Source organism: Tenebrio molitor, chromosome 2, assembly GCF_963966145.1.
Source record: "Tenebrio molitor chromosome 2, icTenMoli1.1, whole genome shotgun sequence".
Taxonomy (NCBI): Eukaryota; Metazoa; Arthropoda; class Insecta; order Coleoptera; family Tenebrionidae; genus Tenebrio; species Tenebrio molitor.
The window spans coordinates 32,120,377-32,146,284 of NC_091047.1; the positions used below are offsets into that span (position 1 = coordinate 32,120,377).

Below are 25,908 nucleotides of genomic sequence, written 5' to 3' on the forward strand. Positions count from 1 at the left end.
TACAGTCAACAACAGTGTTTTTCTTAATCAATAACATCAACACACTAAATAAAAGTGGATAAATAATAAGTTATTTTTGCTTTGATCCGTTGTAATAACCTAGCTCTTCTTTTCCTGTTCTTCATCTCTCATATTTAAACTAATTACGTCGGATGTTTTGCTTGCGTAATATATTACTCCATGTTCCGGCTCCTATTGAAAAAAATGTTAGAAATAAAAATTCTTTGCCATTGAATTTTTACCGAAATTGTAGTGGTTGTGCTAAGAATGGTGCGAACCGACGATCCTAAACTAGTCATACGCTTTGGACGAGACATTCGACTTGTGGCACTTGACAGTCCTTTCGTTTTGTTTCTCCTACGGTTCTTGGTTCGATGCTGAATCACGTGCTGAAGACATTTCGAGGAAGATCCAGTGGCAATCTAATAAAAATTAATCCATTAGTGGAATAAAATAATAGTATATTATTCAATGATGGCTATTACTCATACTCATGAGGTTGATGACGTAATTTAATAGAGAGTAACAGCCATTACCCGCGAGTAGAATACTATAGTTTTTCTTCAAACGTCCGTAAATTATGACATTATACTGCTGCATTGATAATGCTAAAATGTCACTTTATTGTCATGGCATCTAACGAGCTGACCAGCGTCCGTGAAGTTATTATCTCCGCTGAGGAGCGCCTGTCAAGTAAACTAACTAAATCATTCTCCTGTCTTAATGTGACATATTGAAAGCTGAAGTGAATAAATAAGGTTTAATCAAGAAACTTGTACATTGTACATTGTAAAACAGTTAATTTCAAAATTATCGAGTACACCTCAAAAATCAAGAAGTCGATTTATTACAGTTTTTTCCACATGTGAAGATGCCTTTTTGAAATGTGGACGTCATATTTTTATGTAGGCATGGCCAGCTCCATTAAACCTATGATTATGGCCGTCCCAATTCACATGAAAAATTGATTCTGTGAAATTCGTGTGACGTGAGGTCATATAGTGACCTCCAGTAGATTTTTTCTTAATTATTTTTGAAATTTAATTGTCAAAATGTTGAAATGTGACTGTCGGAAATTTTTGAACAATTATACACACATGTGGAAACAATTAATAGTGTGATGTTAAATTAACGGCATTTGAAAAAAGTTGACGTATAGGTAATCTCGGTACAGGTTACAAAGACACACTTGTCATTTGCAACAGCGCTTTTATGGCATTAGTCATTTGAAATTACTTTAAAACTGTACTTATATGGAAAATATTCAACCCAAACTATGATTTTCTGATCCCTTGGTGCCTTTATTTGGTTCAGAAATATGAAAAAAATGCTGTTGCAAATGACAAGGGTACCGAGTTTAGGTAATCGTGTTATGGCAAATTGAACGGTCTGGATTCAAAAAAAGTAGGTAATCCAGTATAACAGCAACAATATTGGTAATGAGGCTTCTTGGCATCAAAAACGTAATCATTGTTGAGATATTATCATTTATAAAGAAAAACGTTTAGTTCATAAAAATTAACACATAAAAACACAAAAATTTACAAATAAAAAGAAAGTTATTTTTCTTCTATTGAATGATGCCCATTTAAATTCAACTAAATTAACAGAAATTCAACACAAAAGACAAACACTATGAAAACGATTACAATTTTAAAATTTTCCTGCTCATTTGCTTGTTATGAACGTAGCTTTTTTTTAACTGTATCAGTTGTGTCCAAACAAATATTGTCTAAAACTGGCTTCACTGTGTCCTTTACAACAATGTTACAGACTGCATCTGTGTGAATGGAACATCAGAACATTGTGTTTTGTTCTACAGGGTCTCTATAAATGATTGTCTGGTCAAGCCAGCCTTGGAAAAAAAATTTACTGTTCCGCTTTTTTGAAACCGATGCCAAATTCTAGTTCGTTTTCACGGTCACTTCTGACATTAGTGAATGACGTTTCGTTTGCGCTTGTCAGTCGAGTTTTGGTTCCTTATATTCGTTTTATCGCAGTTAATCACAGTTAATATACACCAAAAATCTGTATTTTTCAATAAAAATTGCAAGTACGTCCGCTTTTAGAGGTAAATACACTGGCAAAATTTGTGAGGTTATGCTTTAATGTTTTATGTTTTATTTTAGCTTTATTTTCTTTACAATGGTTTATTCTGTTGAACAGAACACGTTCATTGTTGTTTTTTACTTTCGAAATGGAAGGTTTAGTAATGGGGAATTATCTGTTTGTAAAAATGAATTCCATCAAAATATCTGAACAACATTGTGAACAGATTTTTAACAATCAGAACAATTAGCAAGGGTAAATCATTAGGACAACCACCAGTATCTGATGAAATACTCGAGGATTTGAAAGAAATGGTGGAAAAGACTACAGATATCCATAGCCTGTTTATCTCAACAATCTGGTGTACCACGATGCACTTGTCACAAAATCATTAAAAATAGGCTACAACTGCATCTTTATAAAATTAGTGTTGTACAAGAACTCCAACCTGTAGATTATCAAAGTTGTGTTTAATAATGTATTCAGTTTGAAAATCATCTCAATTTCATAATTTGGAGTGCTGAGAATCCACACCAATTTGTAGAGACTCCTTTACATGTTTTGAAAATTGGTGTGTGGAACTGTGGATAGCAGTGTTGCTGTACCTTTAACTAAGAAATGCTGCAAAATATTTTTGAAAATAAATGAAGAATTGTCAAGTGTTTAGAAGTTAATGGGGGACATCATCAATCTATTTTATAAAAAAAATACCTATTTGTTATCGTTATTTAGTGTTGTAAATTATGTTGTTGAATACATTTGATTTTATTGAAAAACCAGTAAGACTTATTTGTTATGAAAAACACTGTTATTTATATTGGAAAAAAAATGGGAGTCAATACCATATTCGACAATTCAGTCTAGGTCGTATTTACCACTAGCATAAAACAAGAAATGTGAAAGCACTAAACCAGACAAAAAGGCAGTATCAAGTATTGTATTTTGGTATACAGGGACAAGGTGTTCTCAATATTTATCTGTTTGGATTTGTTCTCATACCAATTCCTGTACAGTGTGTGGCGGTACGATGGGGGCAATAATTGTTCCCCTGTTGGTGTTGATATTAAATAATAAATACATTAATGTTAGCAAGAGTAAAGCACAGTTGAAACTTGTCTCTGGTTAAAAGCCAACAACCTAACCTGAAAATGTGACATTCATTATTTGCCCAACAAAGCGGCACATTCAAAATTTGACAAGTTTCCATGGCTGGCTGGACCCGACAATCATTTATAGAGACCCTGTATATGTGGATACAAAATACGGTGCGATCAATTAAATAATTAATCGAGTCGGCGTGTTACCTATGGCAACCCATGCTATAGCATAGGCTCCAAAGCAAACTCGATTTATTTTTTAAATGATCGCTCGGTATTACTAATCTGTTGACAAGTTTTCTCTACTTACAAAAGCGGTAAAATCTTTTGGGTTATGGCAGCGATCCCACACCAAGGTGAAGAAGTTGATGATTCTAGCCAGAGCGCCAAGATTAGAGCTCGAGGCGTGCCGAGGGTTCTAAGGCGCGAAGGCTATAAGGGACTTCTTCACCGTGGTTTATATACTATTTTTTCCACTACTAGATACGTTAAAACCCTTGTGATGAACCAAGTGGGTAATTCAAATTTCCCACCAGGCGTCCATCTCATTTTTTTTTTACCAACATACGCAATGAAAATAACACCCGCGAAATTCAAAAATGGCCAAGAGCGCGTGATCGTACCTCGTTAATTTCCCTACGTTGTGTTTTTTTTTTATACAAATTGAACATTACCAGATTCGTCCCAACAGGGTTTGTGAACCACACAGAAGAGTGCAAATAAAACAACACAATAATTAAAACCAGCTATTTATTCAAAGTTATGATTTTAGTTAACGCCGGGATTCATGAATAATAAAACGTCTCGGGAGAGGGCACCTAAGTCTCCTCAAATGTGAGAAGACTACTCATTTAGAACTCTAGGAAAATGGTGAGCTCTGGCCATTCTCCCAGACCCCCGAATGAGGCTCCGCTAAAACCTCTCCTGAAAATACGAACAAGTCCGAAGTGACAACGTGGACGGGACAGTTAGTGAGAATTGAGCAAAACTGATTTCATAAACAACATAATTCAAATTCAGAAAAAAACAGGAGGGCCATGTACATTACGAACAAAACAGTTACTTCGGACCGTTCGAGCGAGAGCGGGCACTAGGCGAGAACTTCAGCATGTTCTTTTTTTCTTTTCCAAGTTAATTTACAAAATACGGCAGATACGCTATAGAAGGAGTGAGTGGCTTGGGTGGTCCGGAGGTCTGTGGTACCTATCCTTACGACTTTAGCATTTCCCGCCTACCCGTGATTTAGTGCTAAGGGGAAAAATCCTAACTGCTTTACGTTAAGTCAACAAATTGAGGTACTCTAAGTTCATCGGTTGAATTGAATATGACTATTTCAGAGCAAAAACAAACGACGCTTGTCAAGTACCACAAACTTCGAGAACAGATTACCATTCCGGAAGTTCTGTGCCAAGGAACTCGGATTCAACTTACACCATGAGCGACGTTGCGGACCAGCATTCAGCAAGCCCCGCCAAGCGTTATGGTTTTCGGGTCTCTCTTGGGGCACAACATGTTAAACGAGGGGCCGCGGGGTCGTGTTCAACGATTGGATGTTAGGAGCAACTAAACCCCTCAAACAGAGAGAGACCCTCGCGATAAGGAAGAATTGACATTTACAGCAACTGGAAAATGTAAACGAAACCGCGACAAAACTTTGTTGACGGAGAAATCTAAGAACACTTTCAGTTTGGGATGGAAAAGTGGTAACAACCAATAACACATACATAACAATAAAACAAAAAACACAGTCCAGTCGACCCTAGCCTATTAGAGCCGGATCATCGACAAGGGGGGGCCCCCTTGGAGGGCGCCCCAGGACTAAATGATGAAAATACCTAAATGTAGAAGATCCCTGGATAAGGAAAAAGCCCGCGCAGATGCCTGAAATATAAACCCAATTGGTTGCTACCGGGATGGAAAGTGGAAACTTTCCAATTTTGATTAAAAATGTTAAGCAATAAATAAATACTTGTTACACCAAAAGCGTCACTCGGAATAATTAGAAAGGGGATCAAAGTGAGGGAGTGCGCTGATAAAAAGTGAAAGCCACAGACCCACGCTAAAACTTGGAGTCATTTTCTTTTAGGAAAATTAGTGAATTGTAAAACCTGCTTTGACAACAAAAGGAAAACGTGATCCGTCAATTTTATAAATTTAGCAAAACTAGAACCAGGCTGCCTTACGCTCCTTCGCAAGCTTATAATGTTAAAAACATAATACATGGGGATGGTCGAGATAAATGTGGATTTTGTAAAACATGGTGGAAACCCACGTGCGACCCATTTGTGTCTTATTATTGTTAAACTACATTTCGCGCGAAGCAGAATTAATTTTAGTACCCCAAACACATACCTAGTTCAAAACAGAAGTTGGACAGCAACATTTAGCACAGTTCAATAAAAAAAAAACAACTAAAATCGCACAATTAGGACACAGAAAAAATACACGGTACTTCTGTACTACTCTGCGGTCAAGAAAAAAGTGCCCTCCAGAAAAAAAAACATGGCCGTTCATCCCCTGTCGACTTTCACCCACGCCCCCAAGCGGTCGCCGACGGTACCGAACGCCGGTAATTCTATAGCTTTCATTGGCGGTTAGTTTTGAATTCAAAAGCGGTTATCTCACCCTTTGTCATATAATTATTTTAAATGTACGAGTATCCTGCTAAAAAAACCACTGATGCCGAAGAAATGTTTTCGACAGGGAGAGTAATTTGACGGAATGCTTGAATTTGAATTCGTATTTCCAATGGTATTAACAAATCTTCAAAGTTATTGGTTCTATCTCTACTAATTAAATTTTGTATTCTTGCAATTTATATTTTCTGTCGAGAATTTCGATGCTTTGACAATGTCACAGCGCAAAATTTGGCGCATTGCATACTCAGCTGTTCTAGCATCCGTAGCATCATTAGAAACCACCTCTTAGTCTTACGTGCGAAAAAGTAGCCTCTACAGCATCTGAGCTGAAAGATCGTGTCAGAACGTAATAAAACCCTGATTCTTGTAAAAGGAATCTGATGTACACTTGATTTCAAAACTTTCCCGTACACCTATTTTTCGCTGTATTAAATCAGGGTTGTAATTAATCAACTGACATTTAAACTTTTGAAAAGTCAAAATGGCTAGACTGACAGAGCAAGGCAAAGTTTTGATGCTTTCCAAATTAGAAGTGTTGCTACTCATAATGGGCTAAATAAAAGCACTGTTCTACAACTAATAAGTAAAGAAGAGGTAGGTGGGAACAAGAAGGGATCGTGAGTAGAAGATAAATCATATTTTTTTAAATTGCTGTCAATGTCATCTTTAACCTAAGTTCAAAATTACCCGTTCACACTGCTTAAATTTTGCAAAATCGTCGTTACTTGATTTTGAATGTGTACGCGAAAGTTTTGAAAGCAAGTGTACAGTGGCGGCCATTAATTTGGAAACACCAAGATTTTTCTATTGTAAAATTGTTTTCAGACGACCACTGTGAAATATGGCACATTTCACACGGTTTTTCCTTAGTGAAAATTTAAAATTGCAAACGATTTCAACACGAACACGAACGAACATCCTAACCGTGTACAATGAAAAATTTGAGAAATCTGATTGGCCGACAGCTGTGTGTTTTTATATTGTACACGGGCCGATGATTAACGATGTCTATCTCCGCGCAACGGCATAATTATTTTGTCCGCAGCTCTGTCGAATAATATTTGAAGTTTGAAGGGATGCCGAATATTAGCGTTTTTTTTTTGTGGTCGTCGGAAAAATATCGTGTATACCACGTGTTGAAAATTCGATTTCACACTCGTTTGAAATCTTTCATTTTCAACTCTTGATATACAATATACTATTGTCACTCTCAACGATGACATGGGTGACATGACTTCATGACATAACGCTTACACTACCAAATATTAGAAATATCCAGTAAACTAGATTAGGCCGGTGTTTCCAAATTAATGGCCGCCACTGTACATACATTATGTACTTTTGGCCGTAAATTTTAAATGTAAATTTAAATTTTAATGGTTTATTAATGTTTCCACAAACAAAACTCTTCTTTTTGCTCATTTTAAACTCAAAAGTAAGTGAAAATCTTACATTACATCTTACATTTTTGAAAGTTAGCTGTTAATTGTTGTCCTTGTGAAATTAGATAGAGGGGGGTTAGTTGACCGCACTCCACGGCATTCTTTGAAATCTCGTTAATTTAGGGAAATTGGGATGGTTTAATGGAGCTGACCATGATATAGGTTAGGTAAGTTTGACAACATAAATGTTGCTAATATTTTAGAGCACCATAATATTGTTTGTTTTATCCTCTCTACACAGTGCTCTTCGCGATGTTATAATATTGGGCTACCCTCCGGATCGACTACCCTTCTTCTAATTTGGAAAGAATGACCACTTTCGCGTAGGTATTCGGTTAGATTAGGCATTTTGTTTGTCAAAATTGACATTGATCTTTGACAAAAAATGTAAGTGCATTTTACACTGTAGAAAATTAGGTGTACTCTATAATTTTGAAATTAACTGTACTTACAAAATCTGTCCAAATTAAAACGGATTTTCTTCACAGCGTTGTCATAGTCATAGTAACACTTTGCAAAACGAGCTAGAGTCTATTTTTTAATCAAAGAACCACGACCTGTTGATTTAGGTTTGTAAATATAAAATTTTACTAAATTTAGGGAATTTAATGATATCTATTGGCTATACCAGCCAACGTTTGTCATTTTTAATGTCCTTGATAGTACGCAAACTCGCAGCTAAAATTTGAACGTGTTATTAAAAATACCTCGCAAAGTAAGACATTTATTAAACTCTCAAATTAGTTGTTATTAACTTTATTAACATGCTGCGCTACTAATATCTCTAATAACCTCAATTTTTAAATGATGAGATTTTTCACCCTATGTCAAAAGTGTACAATGTTGTCAGCTCTATTTTGGGTGTAAATTGCGCTGTTGTGGTTCTTTGATTAAAAAATAAACTACCGGGTGAGCAACAAGTACTGATTGAGTTGGCAATAAATTCTGGTGATTTTTGGTGACTTTTATGTCATGTTCCAACGAGAAAACCATTTTATTAATAAAAGATTACAAAAACCAAGTTTTAAATTTGAAATGTATACCAGCTGTCAATAATGTCAATAAAACAAACTGAAATAGGTACAATTCACAGTCTTGAAAATTGTATGTAATTTTTTTTTTTTGCCAACTGAAACAGTTATTGTTGCTCACCCTGTATAATTTGTTTCAAAATCAAAAATCCACCAACACTGCATTCTACCTCGAAAATACAACCGACAACGTCGCCAACTTTTGTTTTTAGTGTGTTTGCAAGTGTCGGAAAAAGTGGGGTTATGAAAGAAAACTATTGACAGTCGTTTTGGTCGTAGTTCATCGTGTTTTTTATTCTCATTTTATTATTTCACTCAAAAGGTATGATATGGTAGCTACATAACAATTATTTTGTGTTACGTAATAAACTCAACAGTTCGATGTCAAATTTTGGCGGGACGTTGAGCCAACCCAAAAAAATGAAATTTATTCTAGGGATTTCTTTGTTTCTGCCAACATATTTCAACAGGTGGTGGATTTTTGACTTTGAAACAGATTATACAGGGTGATTCATCTTTTACCGCCGGTGGCAAAATGATCCTTAAGAATTGAGAAAAATTTATAAAATTTACAGAGTTGATTTGTCGAAAAATTTACTTTATTTATAAAAGACTGTTTTTCAAAAAAAATTATGACCAAATTTTTTCATCAGAATGTGGCTAATGGCGTATAAAATCAATATCTGCAATCCGTTTCGAAAAATGTTAGATAGTTTTTGAATTTGTTGAATATGTCAAATTCATGTTATCACATACACACATGCGCATCTGTACTCTGAATAAACTAGTCGTTCACCAGCACTCGCACGCTCCCGAACACCTTCCCGGACCTACGCACATCAGGTTATGGGCCCGCAAAGTGACCAAAGACAACGCTGATTACTTCTTACGTAAGTTCGTGGAGACCCACGATCCATTGAATTCCGAAAACGTGAACGTAACGACACGAAATCGAACGCACGCCGCCATATCACACGAACGACCGAAAAAAAAAACGCAAGAAAAACGAGTGTCCAAAAACCACGAAAATTGGAAATTGTGCAAACGAACGATAAAAGTCTTAAAAAAAACTCACTGTATAACATGTACGCCAATGCGAAGCAACCTATAGGAAATATGCTTTAAAACAAGGAAACCGCATTGGTGTACGTTTTATAAAATATGATATACAGGGTGTATTTTTAAAATGTGCCGAAATTTTACCTACGAGGTTGTTTGACAACGTAGAAGACTAAAAGCAATTAAAAAAAATTGTAGCTCAAAAAATAAATATAATGTTATTTTTTGACATAGAATTTTTTAAACATTTTTTCCGAGTTCTACATGGAGCCAGTAGCTCGTGATTAAAATATCTGCACAACTTTCAAAATCACCCTGTAGTACGTTCTTTTATAGACACTTTATACTAGCAAATTGATACAGGGTTGCGATTATGTATGGAACCGGCTCCGTCCTGCTAAAATAGTTTACGCTAGAACCCTAAAATTTTAAATACACTTACGACTCATTAAAAGCTAAAGTCTGTCTTAATTCTAAATTTTCACCAACACTGCATTCTACGTCGGAAATACAACCGGCAACACTGTGGTGAAAAATGCGTCAGATTGTATTTGTTAAGTTATCTGTCAATTTCCGTTTTTGCAACTCAAAATTTTAGAATAAAGGAAAAGAACGAAAACCTTTTTTAAAATGCAGCAAGTAAGTAGGTAGAAAATCAAATTCTAAAAGCAAAATAAACGTATGAACTAATTTTAATGTTTGGAATCATGTTTGTGAAATAATTATATTGCCAACTTTGGTTATTATTATTAAGAATCCCCAATTAAAAAATATTTTTATTTTGCCAACATAATCCAACAGGTGGTGGAAATTTAGAATTGAAACAAACTATACTTATCAAATTAAAAACCCAAAAAAAATATCCATAAGTTTTCAAAATAGAAAGCCAACTTGATTTTTTTAAAATCGGAACATGGGTTAAATGGGGCATAATTAAAAAGCTATTTTTTTTTAGAATTAAATGGTAAAATAGGTTTAGTGATTTGTTCGACAGAATTTTAGAAAAAAAATTAAAACTTAATTAAAATAAAATGAAAACACGCAAATGAAGCAACATTAAAATCCGTCGAAAATTAGAGAAAACCAAACCTATGGCAGTAGAGAATGTCGCAGATCGATTATTTCATTTCTCACCGAAACATCTGATCGAGAATATTAACATAAGTTTGATATTTGAAACTTTATCATTCAGTTAGGTATACAGTAATTGTTTTCTAAGTTTTGTATTCTTAAAATTTGATATCACACACCTTGCTATAAATGCTTTCAATGAAACTAAAATGACAAAACTAAACGAAGCAACGAAAATTTAATAAAATATTTCAATTAATATTTGAACAATAGGTATGTTTCACATTTGTTAAAAACATTTATAAGAATCTGTCGAAGAAATCACCAAACCTACAGAGCGCCCAGAAATGTGCAAGCTTTTCGATTGGTCCCGCAAGATGACACTTTTTACAGAGACAGAAAGTATAAACATCTCTGACTCGTTTAGAAGAGGTCTGAGAGGCATGCGTATTACAACTTCGGTACCGAGAGATTTGAGATAGCGATATCTAGCTATACCGTAATGTTTTCCCGGTGTTTCTCTCTTTTACTGGCAATATAGAAGTACTACATACCGGGTGTAGAATGGGTTTACGAGACATAGGATTTTACATGTAAAAATAAAGAGTTTCAATTATTGGCTCCCCTAATAATTTTACGGCAAAATAGTTAAAATGAAAGTTGGAGAGAATTAAAATTACTGTCTAATTTCAGTCTTACTTTTTTTCTAACATCTTGTGGTACTGAAAGAACGGCAAGAAAGAAGTTGACACAAAAACAGTCAAAAGTACTACTAAGCATGAAATTGTATTTCTTTCTTTAAATGTTATTATGGAGGATCTTTTTTAAGCAACTTCCAAGCAAGATTTGCTTCAGGTTTCCCAGACCGATCAATTTCTGCCACAGAAACAATTGGAAGAATTGTAGAGAAGTTTGAGCATTTAATGGAAGACACCTTTTCATTCATCCTATAGTCCTGTACGACTTCATTTGAAAGGCAAATCAAAAGACAATTAAATAATAGAGAAACCATCCGACAAATACATAGTATTTTAAAAGTCAAATTTCGTGGCTAGTGCTACTTTTAGGTATTTTTGTGTTAACTCCTTTCTTGCTTTTCTTTCAGTACCAGAAGATGTTAGAAAAAAACAAAGAGTGGAATTAGACAGTATTTTTAATTCTCTCTAACTTTTATTTTAACTATTTTGGCATAAAATTATTAGGGGAGCCAATAATTGAAACTCTTTATTTTTACATGGAAAATCCTATGTCTCGTAAACCAATTCTACACCCGGTATATGGGTTTTGGACCATCCAAATAAACCAAGTCTTTAGAGATTACCCAAACTGAAAAATCAAGTGGAGTCATATCACAAGACCTGGCTGGCCATTCAATTGAGCCCCTACGACCAATCCAAACATCCGGAAAAACATCATCCAAAAATTCTTGCACTTGTCTGGCATAGTGAGGTGATGCTCCATCTTGCTGAAATATTATGTCCGGGGGACACCTATTTTGAATAGCAGACATTACTTTTTCTTGTAACAAATTTAAATAAATATCTCCTGTTATATTTTCTTCAATGAAGTATGGACCAATTATTCCACCCGACCAAATTCCAATCCACACATTGATTCCTGGAGTATTAAAGTTTTTTTTCCATCGTTATGTGAGGGTTTTCGCTAGCATAATAATAGTATATTATGTTATGATGAGGAGCAAAAATGAAGTTTTATGTGCTGCGGCTGGTAGATTGGCTGCCGAACGCAGTGAGGCAGACAAACCAGCCAAAGCACATAAAACCATTTTTGCTCCGAATAACATATACTATTTTTTCTTCAAACCTTCATAACAAATTATTTAAGACATGTTAAGAAACCAGGTAGGAATTTCAAATGATTTAGCTAGTTTACTTTACTGCCGCTCATCAGCGGAGATAATAACTTCACGGACGCCCTCAGCGGAGATAATAACTTTTTCTAATTTTGACATATAAAGTGACACTTTTCAAAATTAATTGACGTTGGGAAACGTCACACTTTTCGTAACTGGTTACGAAAAGTAAAATCTTTCCTAACTGGTTAGGAAAAATTTATTGTATCATCAATTTGACACTGTCATATTTTTTGTTTTTAAGCAAAATAACCGTGCCTACTTACCTACTTGATATTTTAACACAATAATAATTTATTATTAATGAAATTCATTACTTCGTTTAACGTTTGAAGAAACTTTTTTTTGTCAAAATTAGAAAAAATCTTGTTTGTAACACTTTAGGAAATGCAATTTTGTGTAACTCGTGTGATTTTGCGGGATCTCGCTGCGCTCGTCCCGCAAATATTTCACTCGTTACACAAAATAACGCATTTCCTAACTGGTTACATAAATAGCTTTTATCTGCCGCTCGTCAGCTCGTTAGATGCCATGACAATAAAGTGACACTTTAGCATTATCAATGCAGCAGGATAATGTCATAATTTACGGACGTTTGAAGAAAAACATAATTGTGGCGATTGATGCGTCCATTTAAATGAAATTTAGCCTCATTAGTCCACAGGATGCGATCTAGTAAATTATTAGGATTTTCCTCTTCAGTAAGCAATGTCGGAAATGTTTCGCAAAACTGTAATAGCCGGTCTGAATCATCTTCATTTAAAGGATGAAGCAGCCGCGGAGTGTAACATTTTAACCCATTTTTTTAAATAATTTTGTTGACTGAACCTTTAGAAAATTCAAATTCAAATCGTGCACTTCAGCGCAATTTTCAAAATGTACAATCGTGTTGGGTTTCCAGCTTTTTTATATTCATTTGTCACTTCTCCAATGGTTTCGAATTTGGTTACAATTTTTAAAATTGCTCTACGAGTGGATGGTCCGAGGTTATAATTGTGCCTAAATTTCTCCTGGACTCCTGGACAATTAAAATAGTCCCATTTTCTGTTCTACCATCTCTTGCCATGTAAAACCATTTAACTATGTTTATCCTTTGCTCTACAGTTAAATCCACAGAGAATTAAACTATAGTAAGACGTCGCATTGCTACCCAATTTTTGGAAACACGATTCCAGCGCGGCTCGAGCAATTGGCCAAACTAATTGTATAAAGCATGCTTGATGGAGTTGTTTAACTTAATAATTTTGTCCTCATTTAATATTAAGGATGAACTGGAGTAACATTCTCAGCAAAAAGTTGCGGAAGTCTTATAATGCTATGAAACGTTTATTACGAGAAATCAATATTTGAAAAAATAGTTTTTAATTTTTGGAAACGAATTGTAATGAGTAAAGCAAGTAAATTTTGTGTTTATTTTCTTGATATTTAGATAATTACTTACATGTGATTTTACAATCTTTTGACTAATACTGTACGTGAAAGTAAACAGAAGCACACTGAATTTCAATTTTCATTGATTTCTGTTATACTGTAGTAAAACGTGCGATATGAGTGTAATGTTGCATACCGACGTCAATTATATGCATTTTGTTCACTTTTATTGAAATTAAAACAGATACATAACCTCAAAAAGCGTGTTTTTCCACATATAATTAGCGATTACAAGGAAAATCCTCGACCAACTTTTTTTGTAAATTCATTAGAAAATTCTACGATATCGATACTTTATGTGTGAAAAATTTAAGAAAAATTGGCCTTTTTGAAATATGTTTTTTATCAATTTTTATGCTCGATTTCTCATAAGAACACGTGTAAAATATCCCGAAACTTTAAAAGGTAATAACTTTAAAATTCCTGGACCATTTTTTTTTAAATTTGGCACAGTACTTTAGAACGGATGAAAGGACTATTGTACCAATTTTAAGCAAATTTCGCCATTTTTCAATGTTACTCCAGTTCATCCTTAATTTCAAATGTAAAATGTCTTTAAAATGCACAACGTTTTATTAATTTATAAGAAAAATTAACAATAAATGAATTAAATTAAAAACTAGAACGAAAACTAAAATTAAATATTCTGAAAATCCCCATTTTCTTCGTAAGTAACATGTCTTTGACGATTTTTTTTTTAAATTCTCTTCTTACGTCCTGCAGTTTTTTTTTAATAGATGATCAAATTGATTGATGCATCCAACAATTTTGTTTTAAGTTCCAGAAAATGGCTTTTACATACAGGGTTATTCACGAGAGAGGTATTTCTGAATTTCTTTTTACCGCAACCCATTATAAACATTGTAACAATATCTTGATTTCAAATTTTGAAAATAATTATAACTGAATCCACGATGGCTCTTAGAAATGTTTGTTAATTCGAAAAATGTGTTTTTATAATAACGACGAAAAGGCTGACATGTCCTCATTTATGAATAGTGTGGAAAGAATTCTGTCACCGCTGCGGATGTTTAGAAGCCGATGGTAGACACTTCGAACACCTTTTACATTAACTTAATTTGCTAATTTATTTGTTGAATTTTGATTAAATACAGGTTATCTGCCAATCTGACATTTCTCACAAATCTATCCAACTTACTTTGATTTCTAATTTAAAAGAAATAACGCATTTGATTTAGTAGTTACTGCCATTGGTATTGTTGGTTGCGCCAAAATAAAAATTCAGAAGTACCCCTCTCGTGAATAACCCTGTATAAATCATGAAAATTATGTTTCGTTCTAAGGCGATACGTAATTTCTTTCCAATACTTCTTTTATTCAAAAATACACTTAGATCGTAAATTTTGGCAATACAAAACACAACTCTTCTGTTATACATATATACATAGTGGGTCGATAAAAACGGTACCAATTTTGTACGCTCATATTTTCTTCAGTTATTATCTGTTCTTAATGAGTAATATACCAGTGAAAAGCTCAATATTTGTAGAAAAGATCAAGCCCTGTTGTTGTCCAGAACTCAAAAATTGTGCGTCACAACATGAAGACATGCAAAAATTTTCTCAATTATAAGTTTTACAGGTATGGTTCAATATAATCCCCATTTTTATTAGCTACCATTTGCAATCGTCTTCACTAGTGATAGACGGAGCAACATCAACATCGCACCGAGCGGCACAAACAATCATATACCTTGAGCTGAAGGCTCCTGAACGAATAACGGAATGCTGGAATTAGCTACCTCAGAGACAAATATGTAGCTTCTGCAATTGGGGACGGGCAAAGACGATTACAAATGACAGCTAATAAAAATGGAGGGCATATTGAACCATATCTGGAAACTCATAATTGAGATAGGTAATCTTCAAAACCAGAATTTTTGCATGTCTTTATGTTATGAGTATGACGCACAACTTTTGAGTTAGTACTATCTCTGCACAGCAAGAGGCCTTCATCTTTTCTATAAATATTGGGTTTTTCACTGGTATATTAATCATTTAAAAAACTTAATAACTCAGGAAGATATGAACGAACAAAATTTGTAGCGTTTTTTTCGGCCCACTGTGTATTTTAGTTTCAATTTTAACTTGACATGCTCCTTAAAAGAATAGGTACCGGGGGCACACACGCACACACTATTGTTGGGTTTCTTTTTGTCTAGAATTCAAACTGAAAGTATAACTTTATTAAGAAGTCAGTTTCACCACTTAAGTTTTTACCTTTCTAAATTACGTAGCAGATTCACAAATTGTCCAAAAAGTAGAAAATGTTATTTTTTTCCTTTCTTTATTGTTTTCTTATTGACAATTTCTCAATACTGAAAACGTTGGCTATTGTAATTACTTTCATTTAATAAATGGCACTAATTCCTACCTTTTTATTCACAGAAAGTCTTATACATATCTTTAAGTTCTGTGATCTTTAATAAGTACATTTTTATTTTTTTCAGAAAAGTGTCACATTTGACAAATATTTTTTGACTGTTTTAAATACAACGGTAATAATCGAAATTTTAGAAATAAATACGACGGAGTGTTTTGGCCAAATGCGTGCGGAGCAGCATCGTCGAAGCTATTCCAACATTATTATATGGGATTGAAGTGTCTTACTATAGTTTAATTGTCTGTGGTTAAATCCATTTTTTAGACAACGAAATGTCAAAAAATGATTTGAAAAGACTCAAAAATTGAATGTTGCAAAATTGAACAAATTTGGCTTTTCGAAAGTGCCATCTTGTGACACTTTGTGTAAAAGTTGTTACCACATTTCTGGGCGCTCTGTATTATATCATTTAATTCTAAATAAAATATGGTTTTTAAGGATGCTCCATTTAACCCTTGTTCCCATTTAAAAAAAATCAAGTTGGCTTTGTATTTTGAAAACTTCTCTATAAAAAAATATTTTAAAACACTTGAAAAGTAGCTTTCAATGAGTCCTAAGTCTGTTGAAAATTGCAGGGTTCTAGCTTAAACCATTTTAGCAGGACGGAGCCGGTTCCATACATAATCGCAACCCTGTATAAAAATAAACAAATCTATACAAACAACAGTTTTTTCCGGGTGCTGCTTTTTTTGTTCTTCAGTATGTTATTCTCTGCTACCGAAACTTTCATGCGCAGGCTAATTATTGTTTTAAGTTTGTCTCTTTTTAAGCGTGTGTTATAATATACGGAGCGATCAACAATTACTTAGATAAGGGGCGATTATTATTTTGACAGTGTCAGATTTTTCGTATAGTATAATACAGTTGGCTTCAAAAAAAACGGGAAATGAAATTTGACCCAATATGAATTGGAAATTTAATTTGTCTATTTATGTCAATTTGTGTCTGTTTGACAGTAGTATTTCTGACACATAAGTGCAGTTTTTTAACCTAAATTCTAAAAGGTCGTTTCAAACTATAAAAATTTAATAAAATCTAAGAACTTTTTCATTCTCTTTCATATCATATTCAATTATTATGTTATAACAATCAAATTTGTTTCGATAGTTACTAATACAGAGTGATCAACAAGGACTGAAGATGTTGGCAACAATGACAACATGATGAAAATTTCAGTGAAGTTGGTAGCATTACATTTTCAGTTGTCAATTTTGACGGGCAAATTTAAACTTCAAAATCAAGTGTCATTTTTGTATCAATTTATTAATGAAAATGGTTTTTACACTAGAGCAAGACATTTTTATTGGTATGGCGTACTTTCGGACTGGAAATTTTGATGCTGCTAACGGTTGGCAGTATTCCACAGAGCACGGACGATACATTGCACCAATTTCAACAAATGTTCCCCGAGCCAGTTTGATACCTTGGGCGGCCCGGTACCTTAGTCGCGTTTAGGCAGCATTGCACGAGATTGGTGCAACGTTACCTACAAACAGGTGATGTGAAAAAGGCAAAACCTACTGGTAGAACATCTACACTTACAGAAGATGTAGTTGAGAATGTTCGAGGTAGAATGGAACAAAACCCTCGAAAGTCAGTGCGAAAGCTTTCACTCCAAACAGGCGTGATTCTTATGTACAGGTCGACCAGAACAGCTTGCCTAGTGACGCAGTGGACTGAAGTCCCGCCCACTAGCGGAGCGCACTTGTTTGTTGTGTCTGGAAGTGTTCAGATCGTGTACAATCGGGCTAAAATCAGCGCTTCAAGCTTCAAGTGAACAGCATGTCCGGGCTGTTTTGAGCAGATTTGCTTCGTTGAGTGTACCGCACCTACAACCGTAGCCACATCCTTGTCTTACAGACACTCGCTCGTTTCCTAGTCGGCGCATCTTAGGCGCCAAGCTATTCTGGTCAAGCTGTAAAACACACGCATCAAAAGTTCTTTGTTACAAATTTTCCCGGATCTAATCCCTGCACATCCCGCAAACTTTCAGCTCGAAAATAATAACGCATAAAACATGTTTCTGTTTCTCAGGAGGGGCATGCGGGCACTGCCTGTCGCTTTTATGAATATCGAAACAGTGGGCCATTATTAAGTACCGCTAATTACATTTTATACTGTTTTTAGTCGTTTTGTACTATGGCGGACAATAAATTTAGGCCGGCCTGTCATTGAGTTGACATCAAAATGTGAAGCTGGCATTATGTTCAACTAACCCCATTTTCGATTTTTGTCATTCTTGTCATCGTGACAGCGATAATCAAAATTAAAATTGGGAAAAGAAGCGTGCACCAGAGAGAAGTGCTACTACAAATCAGTTATTATAGTGCGTCATGATCTGTAAGTTACGAAAAAGGCGAAGGAAACGCCAAACAGCTTGAAAACCTTCAGTTTGACAAACTGACACATCAGTCATAATGACAATAAATGGTCGCTTGCATTGACTTTTTTGAAATGTCAGAAATTTGCCGGCCTAAATTTATTGTCCGCCATAGTACGTATCGTGTTTTAAAACTACCAACTCGTAACATAACCTAAATTTTTTAACATTCACAACTTGCAGCGGGTGCCAACACTGACGCACAAAAAAATTTCATACTTTGAGAATATTTTGCTGTCATTTACTGCCAACAGCTTCAGTCCTTGTTGATCACGCTGTATAATTTTTTAAGGTAATTTTATATCTACGGTTGGCTTCAAGAAAAACGGGAACTGTCAGAAAAACTTCCGTCAGATTTTATTAAATTTTTATAGTTTGAAACGACCTTTTAGAATTTAGGTTAAAAAACTGCACTTATGTGTCAGAAATACTACTGTCAAACAGACACAAATTGACATAAATTGACAAATTAAATTTCCAATTCACATTAGGTCAAATTTAATTTCCCGTTTTTTTGAAGCCAACTGTACACGCGATTGGTCAATTAACAACGTTCTTATTTTAAAATCCAATGAGGATGGATTTTTTAAAATATTTTTCCTATTATTCCCAGAAGATGATGATTTCACCGTATTATTTTGGTCCGCCAGTCACAAAATGATTTGCATTATTGCGATTGAAGTTCTTATTGTATTTATGTTATTTTGACAATCAATGACGGTTGATATTTATTCGAGTTTCAAACCCTTTCTATGTCTAGCTCAGAGAGTATAGGTCTAGCTGTTTCTCGCGAACACAAATTGATATTACAAAATGATTTGCACCAATTATTATTGAAGTTCTTATTGCATTTATGTTATTTTGATAATCAATGACGAATTAACGGTTGACATTTATTCTAGTTGTAAACCTTCCGTAGTTATTACAGTTTCCATTCATTCGCGATCCAACTGATCCAAGTGCCTCTGGTGGCCATTTCACATTGAATGGCACGACTTGTTATTATCGGCGCGGACGACGGATTATACTTCAGTGCTTCCATCAAGGCGGTCTAAAGTTACAGGCCAGGACACTGGCTACGTTGCCACATTCTCTGGTAGGCCATTCCATGACCTACGATGTTCGTAAATTTTTGAAACCAATGCGACATTTAAAATAAATTTTGACAAGTCCTTGGTGAAATTCGTCAAACTGAATTAAAAGCGCCTTTTAAGTGTTGGGTACCAAATTGCAACTCAAATTATGCGCCTTCTTCTTCAAATTACGTAGGTACCTGTATTTAAGTTTCCATCAAATGAGGAAACGAACCCAATTTGGAAAAAGATTTTAAAAATCTAAAAGTGAAGAAATCGCAAAAGCAGCCATGCTTGTGCTAAATATTTTAGAGGAACAGGTATAAATGGAGACAAAATGAATTGACTTCTACCAAACGCGGTGCCAATAACTTCTAATTACGAAGAAATTACATTTTGGGAAGAAATAATCAAAATTAGTAATGACCACACAATCACTGGGGAAAATCTTTTGGCTTTAAAGAGGAATATTGAAATGAGACTGGGAAGCAAGTTACAAGAAATGGAGTGGGATTTAGGCAATGGGGAGAACAAAATTGTTATATTTAAATTGGAAATGCCCACCTTGCGTTAGTTTATAACCAAACAGTTTCAACAGCCCGGAACACAGCAGAACATCTGAAATATTATCAGTAATGAGCACCGTTATTTTTCTGTCCCCAAGGTGGATTTAAACTGTATATTACAATGCGATAATGCATTTTTGAACAGTCGCAAAATTAGATCACTCATATTTGACAAATGCAAATTCAATGACAGGTTTAGTGGATTTCGAATTTTTTCACCAAATGTTGGTGAAGCAATGTTGCCAGACTGAGGTAGGCCATTCCATAGCACACTGTCTTTGGTCAGTGTCATGGCCTGGTAAATGAAGATCGCCTTGCTTCCAAGCATTCCAGACATCTGTCGACATACGGCCAGAATGTCAAAACCTTCTTTGATCTAAATAATTGTTGATCTCACGATCCATTCAAAAATCACCAACGTCGCATTATCCATTATTATTAATTACTATCGGCAACGCTGTCTAGTGTAAAATTTGGTGAGACTTGTAACTTTGAGGTTAAATGTTTATTAAGTGTCTTGTTTTTATGGGCATGTTTAAGTAAAAAGAATAAGAATCAATAAATAAATGAAACGTGCTGCTAATAAAAATATGAACGAAATGCAAAGCAATTGAATTTTATTTTGCATGATTTTATTTTGTCATAATTTATAGTTACCAACATAGTATGAAAAAATATCTACCTAGGGTTTTTTAAATTTTACCAACCTAAAGCAACAAGTGGTGGTTTTTTATTTTTGAATGGACTTTATGTATAATCAATTCACTTTTGTAATGACGAACTAGAGTTACTAAATTTAGTAACTTTTGTCTTGTGAACACATCTTTTTACCGCGAATTTGGGCTTTTAAAAAGTTAGGTAATGGGTCACGTCATTTGTTCTGTCAAAACTGGTCCAATTCAAAGTATAGTGAAATTAAATGTGTTTAATTATTTTGAAGAAAAAAGCAAAGTTGCACTAAACAAATACGAAAAGGCAGTTGAACGTAACAATGAAATAATTTTGCATTTTGCTACTCATCCTCGTCATCGTCGCTGTTTTCCAAGTCCGAATCCGAATCTTTAACCAAATTAACAATAATTGGGGATATGTCATGGATGCTAAAGTTTCCCGTAAGCCTTGTTCTTGTCCTTCATTTAAAATTCTATACATACTTCTGGGACTGAAGCCTGTGCAGCACTTAGGAGGAGTTTTATTTTAGATTAGGATTTACCGAAAAAACATTCGCCACTGCTTCTACAATTTTGTACTTTACGTATTTACGTTTCCATTGTCTCCATGAGTAATTTCTTTCTTAATTTTGTTGAAAGCCTTTAAAATGGGCTGCTTCTGAGTGCTTATTGATGCTTTACTCCGTTTTGGAAATTCATTCATTTTGGCAGTGACAATAATATGACATTTTAAATCATTGTCAACTGTCGAATTTTCATATATTTTGTAAAAAAAGTTAACAAAAAAAACTTCCAGTTAGTTCGTCATTACAAAAATGAATGCATTATAAAAGCTTCTATTCTTAATTGTCTCACCATTTCGCAAGTTTCCTCAGCGAGCATCATCACATCGTACTCATCGACGTCTTTTTCAGGGATAATGAGCAATTTCGCATCCACGTCGATTGGAATATTCATTAAACTGCTCTTCGGCAAGATCAGCTTTTGCACGGTTCTGTAACAGCACCATTTAATAAATCGAAAATTCTGTAAAAAAGTGAAAACCTGGGAATACAGCATGGAGCGATGAAGCTCTCTCTACTATTATAGTCAGCAGCGATGCCCTCTATAAGTATGATATCTTGTATCATGTCGGTAACGGCAAAAATTTTGAAATTGGACAAGTTGGGCATGAAAGATCTCTCCAGAGCGTATTTGATTTGGTCCTGAGAAAAATTTTGATAGGTTGGGACTGACATTAGCAACGAAATGGCAATCCTGATGCTGATTTCTTTCCAAATTCTGCACTCGAGTCTGCCAATAAGTAATATAGTACCTATGTATTAATTAAGAGAATTTGAAAGTACTGACCCTACAATGGGGTCGGGACTTAATTCCATCGCTCTTCTTATTATTCCATCCTTCAATACGTACACCTGACTGTGTGCATCTGCTGTAATGACGCAATTGTAAGATCTTCCAGTCAACGTACTAAGCTCTCCTATGCAATTTCCAGAAACTATGTAATCCACTACCGGTTCTTCGTATTGTGTGCAAGAGAGATAGTCGACGATAGGCAATCGTCCGTATTCGTGTAGACTGTCTATGACATTTTTTTCGGGTTTGTATGTTATCATAAAAAGACCTTGAAAAAGCAATGTCAAAACTAGAAAATGTTACATAAAAGAATATGAAAACATATTTTCAAAATTGTTTGTGCATCAATTTCGAATTTTTAAAATTTACAAAGTGTTGAGTTGTGTTGAACCTGTGACGACAATGTAGATTCCATCAGCAACCTGTCCCTCCCCGAAGACCACGTCCCCAGGTTCAAACTTCTTCACTGTAACATTTTCGAAGAGAAAATCGATAACAGGCTGATCCCCTGACATCCACGCCACTTCCTTGAAAATCACTTTCGGAGCACTAGGTTGCACCGACTTAATCCCGTTGACTGTTTTATACAATTCTTCTAATTCATTCGTTAGCTTCTCCTCTTCGTAGTCGTCGACCCATCCTGCGAAGAACTCTCAATTACCCTTCACTTTATCTATGAAACCTACCCGCCATTCTAAGCTGATAAATTGCCTCTCTCATGCTATTAAGAATAGTCCGAATCGCTTGCTTCGTCTTGACCGTAATCGCAATCCACGGCTTCTCTTTTTGCACCAAACCCAACAGTTTCGTAACGAGGACTTTATCCTTCTCGCTCTTTTGTTTCACCTCCTCTCTGATCACTTTATTGTCAATCATGTGAGGAAGCATATCCAGAATTTCAGCCTCTCCGGCGGCGTAACTTTTGCCTAGTTCGTAGGTGAAAGCCATTTTCGAATCGACCCTCGTGTCTAGATATCTGATGAGTTTCGGGTAGAATATTTCACAGATGCGGAAGAGGCGGATGGCGCGGAGTAACTGCAAACCATCAACTGTTTGACGGAGTTTGTAGACGGTGTCATCAGCCGAGTTGTGGCGTTTTGTAGCTAAGTCGGTAATGTCATAAAAGATGTCCACCAAGGTCGTTATTATGACTATGACATCGATAATGTTCCACACTGATCTGAAAATGTTTAAGATGTTTTATTCTCGTTCTGTCGACAACTCAACTCCACAGATGAGATTTTATTGTGGTGTTACTTACCTAAAATAAGTCCGTACGCCGTGGTACCAAATATGAATCCAAGAATATGCCATAATTTTCATCACACATTCTATTATATAAAAAGTAACAAAGAAACATTCTGTTATCACAAAAAAGTAGTCTACCCCGCTTCCATGGAGTAGCATATTTCTCGATAGTAATGATCGATGGAAAACCATGTCAATTATGAGAAGGAATACATCGCAAAATATTATCACAAGCATGAATCGATCGAATTTCTTGTTTAGCACTATCCGATGACACAATCGACGCCAGTATTTTCGTGGAGTTTTGACAGTGGACACTCTATTTTTGCTTAAAACTTGAAAGCGATTTCGTATTAATCGATTAATGTAACTCTAGAAAGTAAAGAGTGTTGAAGTCTTTTAGAAAATGTTACAGAACAAACCTCTTTGGTAAACCTCTTCTGTAAACCATCTAGTTCGATAACGGCTTCATCTGTGTCCATGGCGAGTTCCACTGCTTGACTCAGAATTCTTATCGCCTCCTGGGACATCATTCCGTTTTCATATTGTCTCGAATAAGACATCTTCTTAGCTTTTAGAATTCTCATTTTTGCCTCTCTGTGGAAACACTTGTTAATATCAAAATAAAGACAAATTTGTAATGAATAACCTGGTCATATCTTTCATTTCTTTCTGTGTGGGTTCTTGAGGAAAATCTTTCTTACAGTCTGAACAATGTGCGAATCGATACCCTAAAAAGAAACTGTCGTCTTCCTCTGATTGCAATTCCAACTTGTAAGGATGTCTCATGTTTGTCACCTCGATCACCATCGGCCAGTTTGTGTCAGCCAGAAATCTGTTTCGGATTAGCTCCTTTGGAAAACTACTTTGCTCTTACCTGTCCATTTTCAGTATAGCTATTGTTCTTTCCCTCTTGGTAAAAATGTGCCTCATACAATTACTCATGTTGATCTGTCTCGCCGTAGATATATCTGTGAGACCCAAGATGTTTAGCATAATCCGCGTGATTGACCCATTGATGACAACCGAAAGTAAATAAAGACCGACTATTTGCACGAACATTATTTGGGCCGTGGATAGATTCTTAATCAGTCCTTCTGTCACCAGTTGTGCCACAAGTTCAAGAGTGTAAGGTCCTTTGATACCCCCCCAAACACATACCAGCACACTTTTGAAGTCTATTCCGTAGCTGAGTCTGCTTATGATGGGCGAGAATAGAAGGAAACCCACAAATCGTAAAACGTAGTACAATAAATAACTAACCAGTATTGTAGTATACTGATTCATGGGAAGATGTGGCATTGCGTCAATAACAGTCACTAAGGCGGCCGTAAAACACATTATAATGTCTAAAATAATTCCCGTGACTTGCCAAATGTAGACCAGCAACTTGTTGACTTCTTTAGATTGGGCCGTGCGTTCCATACCCATCATGATACCTACTACCAGCACCGATACGGCTCCACACGCAGAAAGGTAAACTTCCGAAATAGCCTGAGTGAAAAATGGCAATGCGAAGATTATAACGAGGACACTAAGGTGGTCTGTGTAGACTTTTCTTAGCAGGTAGCGTCCAAATAGTCCTAGGAGATAACCAACACCCAATCCTGTAATTACGAGAGGTGGGCTACTAGTTCAAGTTCGTTTAGTATTTAGGTACCTATTACGATAAAACGTAATATCAAGCATAAGTACTGGTACCAATTGACCACAAGACCATATAAATGGCCCAATATTAAGTTATCAACCATGTCCACGATGACAAGGCTGATGACAGCTTCCCCCTCTAGAAGAACTGCGATGTGCTTGGTTTGTGTCGTATCTTGCCTGAGAAAATGTACTATCCTCTGAGGGTTGATCGGCATACAGTAAAGCCCGAAGAGCAACCCCATGGTGCTTGCCCACGTCACGTCGACAAGCAGTTTCATCATCATTCCAAAAGCGAAAGTGGTAAATATAGCCACTGAAATAAATATTGAAACATTGTCTACTGGATGACCACTATTTTACCGGGTATGGCTATGATCAAGATTTGGGGAAGAGTTTTTAAAAATATATGAACATCCAAACAGAATGCGATGCTGTAAACCATCGCTGGCACGTACACGGCCAAAATCTCTTCCGAAGATATTCTTCTAAAGCTAGACGCTGCCATAACCAATGTATAATTATTGGCTAAGACTCCCCACAAGAATCCAACGAAAAGAATGAAGGCGTTGTAAGGAATAGCAACTTCGTACCTCTGGAGTTTGAATGTCGAAAGAATCAGTAAAGTGAACATGAGTACTTACCAGAAGAATAGATATGATAATACAACCAACGAAAAGGAAACCGAAGAGAAACATCAAATTTTGGTACTCGGGCAACAGAGATAGATTGACTGTTTCCGCTTGTTTATCGCAAGTTATCTTGTTAATTAGACTGAAGGTAATGAATATGCCGAGCTTGTACATTTTGGATTGTTTTAAATGTAATCTATTGCGAGTATGGCATTTGAAAGTTAAAGTGTAAACAGATTT

General features: G+C 35.4%; 1 protein-coding gene and 2 long non-coding RNA genes across 3 annotated transcripts; 1 reads left to right on the forward strand and 2 right to left on the reverse strand.

Annotated features, from left to right (window-relative positions):
• LOC138123513 (sperm-specific sodium:proton exchanger-like) lies at nucleotides 1-25,908 on the reverse strand. The gene is made up of 14 exons (XM_069038271.1): nucleotides 25,681-25,908; nucleotides 25,400-25,631; nucleotides 25,050-25,352; nucleotides 24,267-24,996; nucleotides 24,039-24,224; nucleotides 23,812-23,986; nucleotides 23,403-23,761; nucleotides 22,828-23,321; nucleotides 22,533-22,781; nucleotides 22,136-22,409; nucleotides 21,830-22,078; nucleotides 21,641-21,779; nucleotides 243-422; nucleotides 1-192 (listed from the first exon to the last, which is right to left on the reverse strand). The coding sequence occupies exons 1-14, from the start codon at nucleotides 25,840-25,842 to the stop codon at nucleotides 100-102; spliced, it is 3,825 nt and encodes a 1,274-aa protein (XP_068894372.1). The 5' UTR covers nucleotides 25,843-25,908; the 3' UTR covers nucleotides 1-99.
• LOC138124467 (uncharacterized) lies at nucleotides 1,826-3,148 on the forward strand. Its single transcript, XR_011157157.1, has 2 exons — nucleotides 1,826-2,071; nucleotides 2,130-3,148. It is a non-coding gene; the product is annotated as an uncharacterized lncRNA (long non-coding RNA).
• Nucleotides 17,333-18,045, reverse strand: LOC138123530 (uncharacterized). Its single transcript, XR_011156846.1, has 2 exons — nucleotides 17,638-18,045; nucleotides 17,333-17,581 (listed from the first exon to the last, which is right to left on the reverse strand). It is a non-coding gene; the product is annotated as an uncharacterized lncRNA (long non-coding RNA).

Coding starts and splice junctions, on each gene's coding strand:
- LOC138123513 (XM_069038271.1), bottom strand. CDS start 25,842: ATGTACAAGCTCGGCATATTCATTACCTTCAGTCTAATTAACAAGATA. Junction 22,410..22,532: donor AATCTACATTGTCGTCACAG/GTTCAACACAAC, acceptor TGCTTTTTCAAG/GTCTTTTTATGATAACATAC. Junction 193..242: donor GCACAACCACTACAATTTCG/GTAAAAATTCAA, acceptor TTTTTTCAATAG/GAGCCGGAACATGGAGTAAT.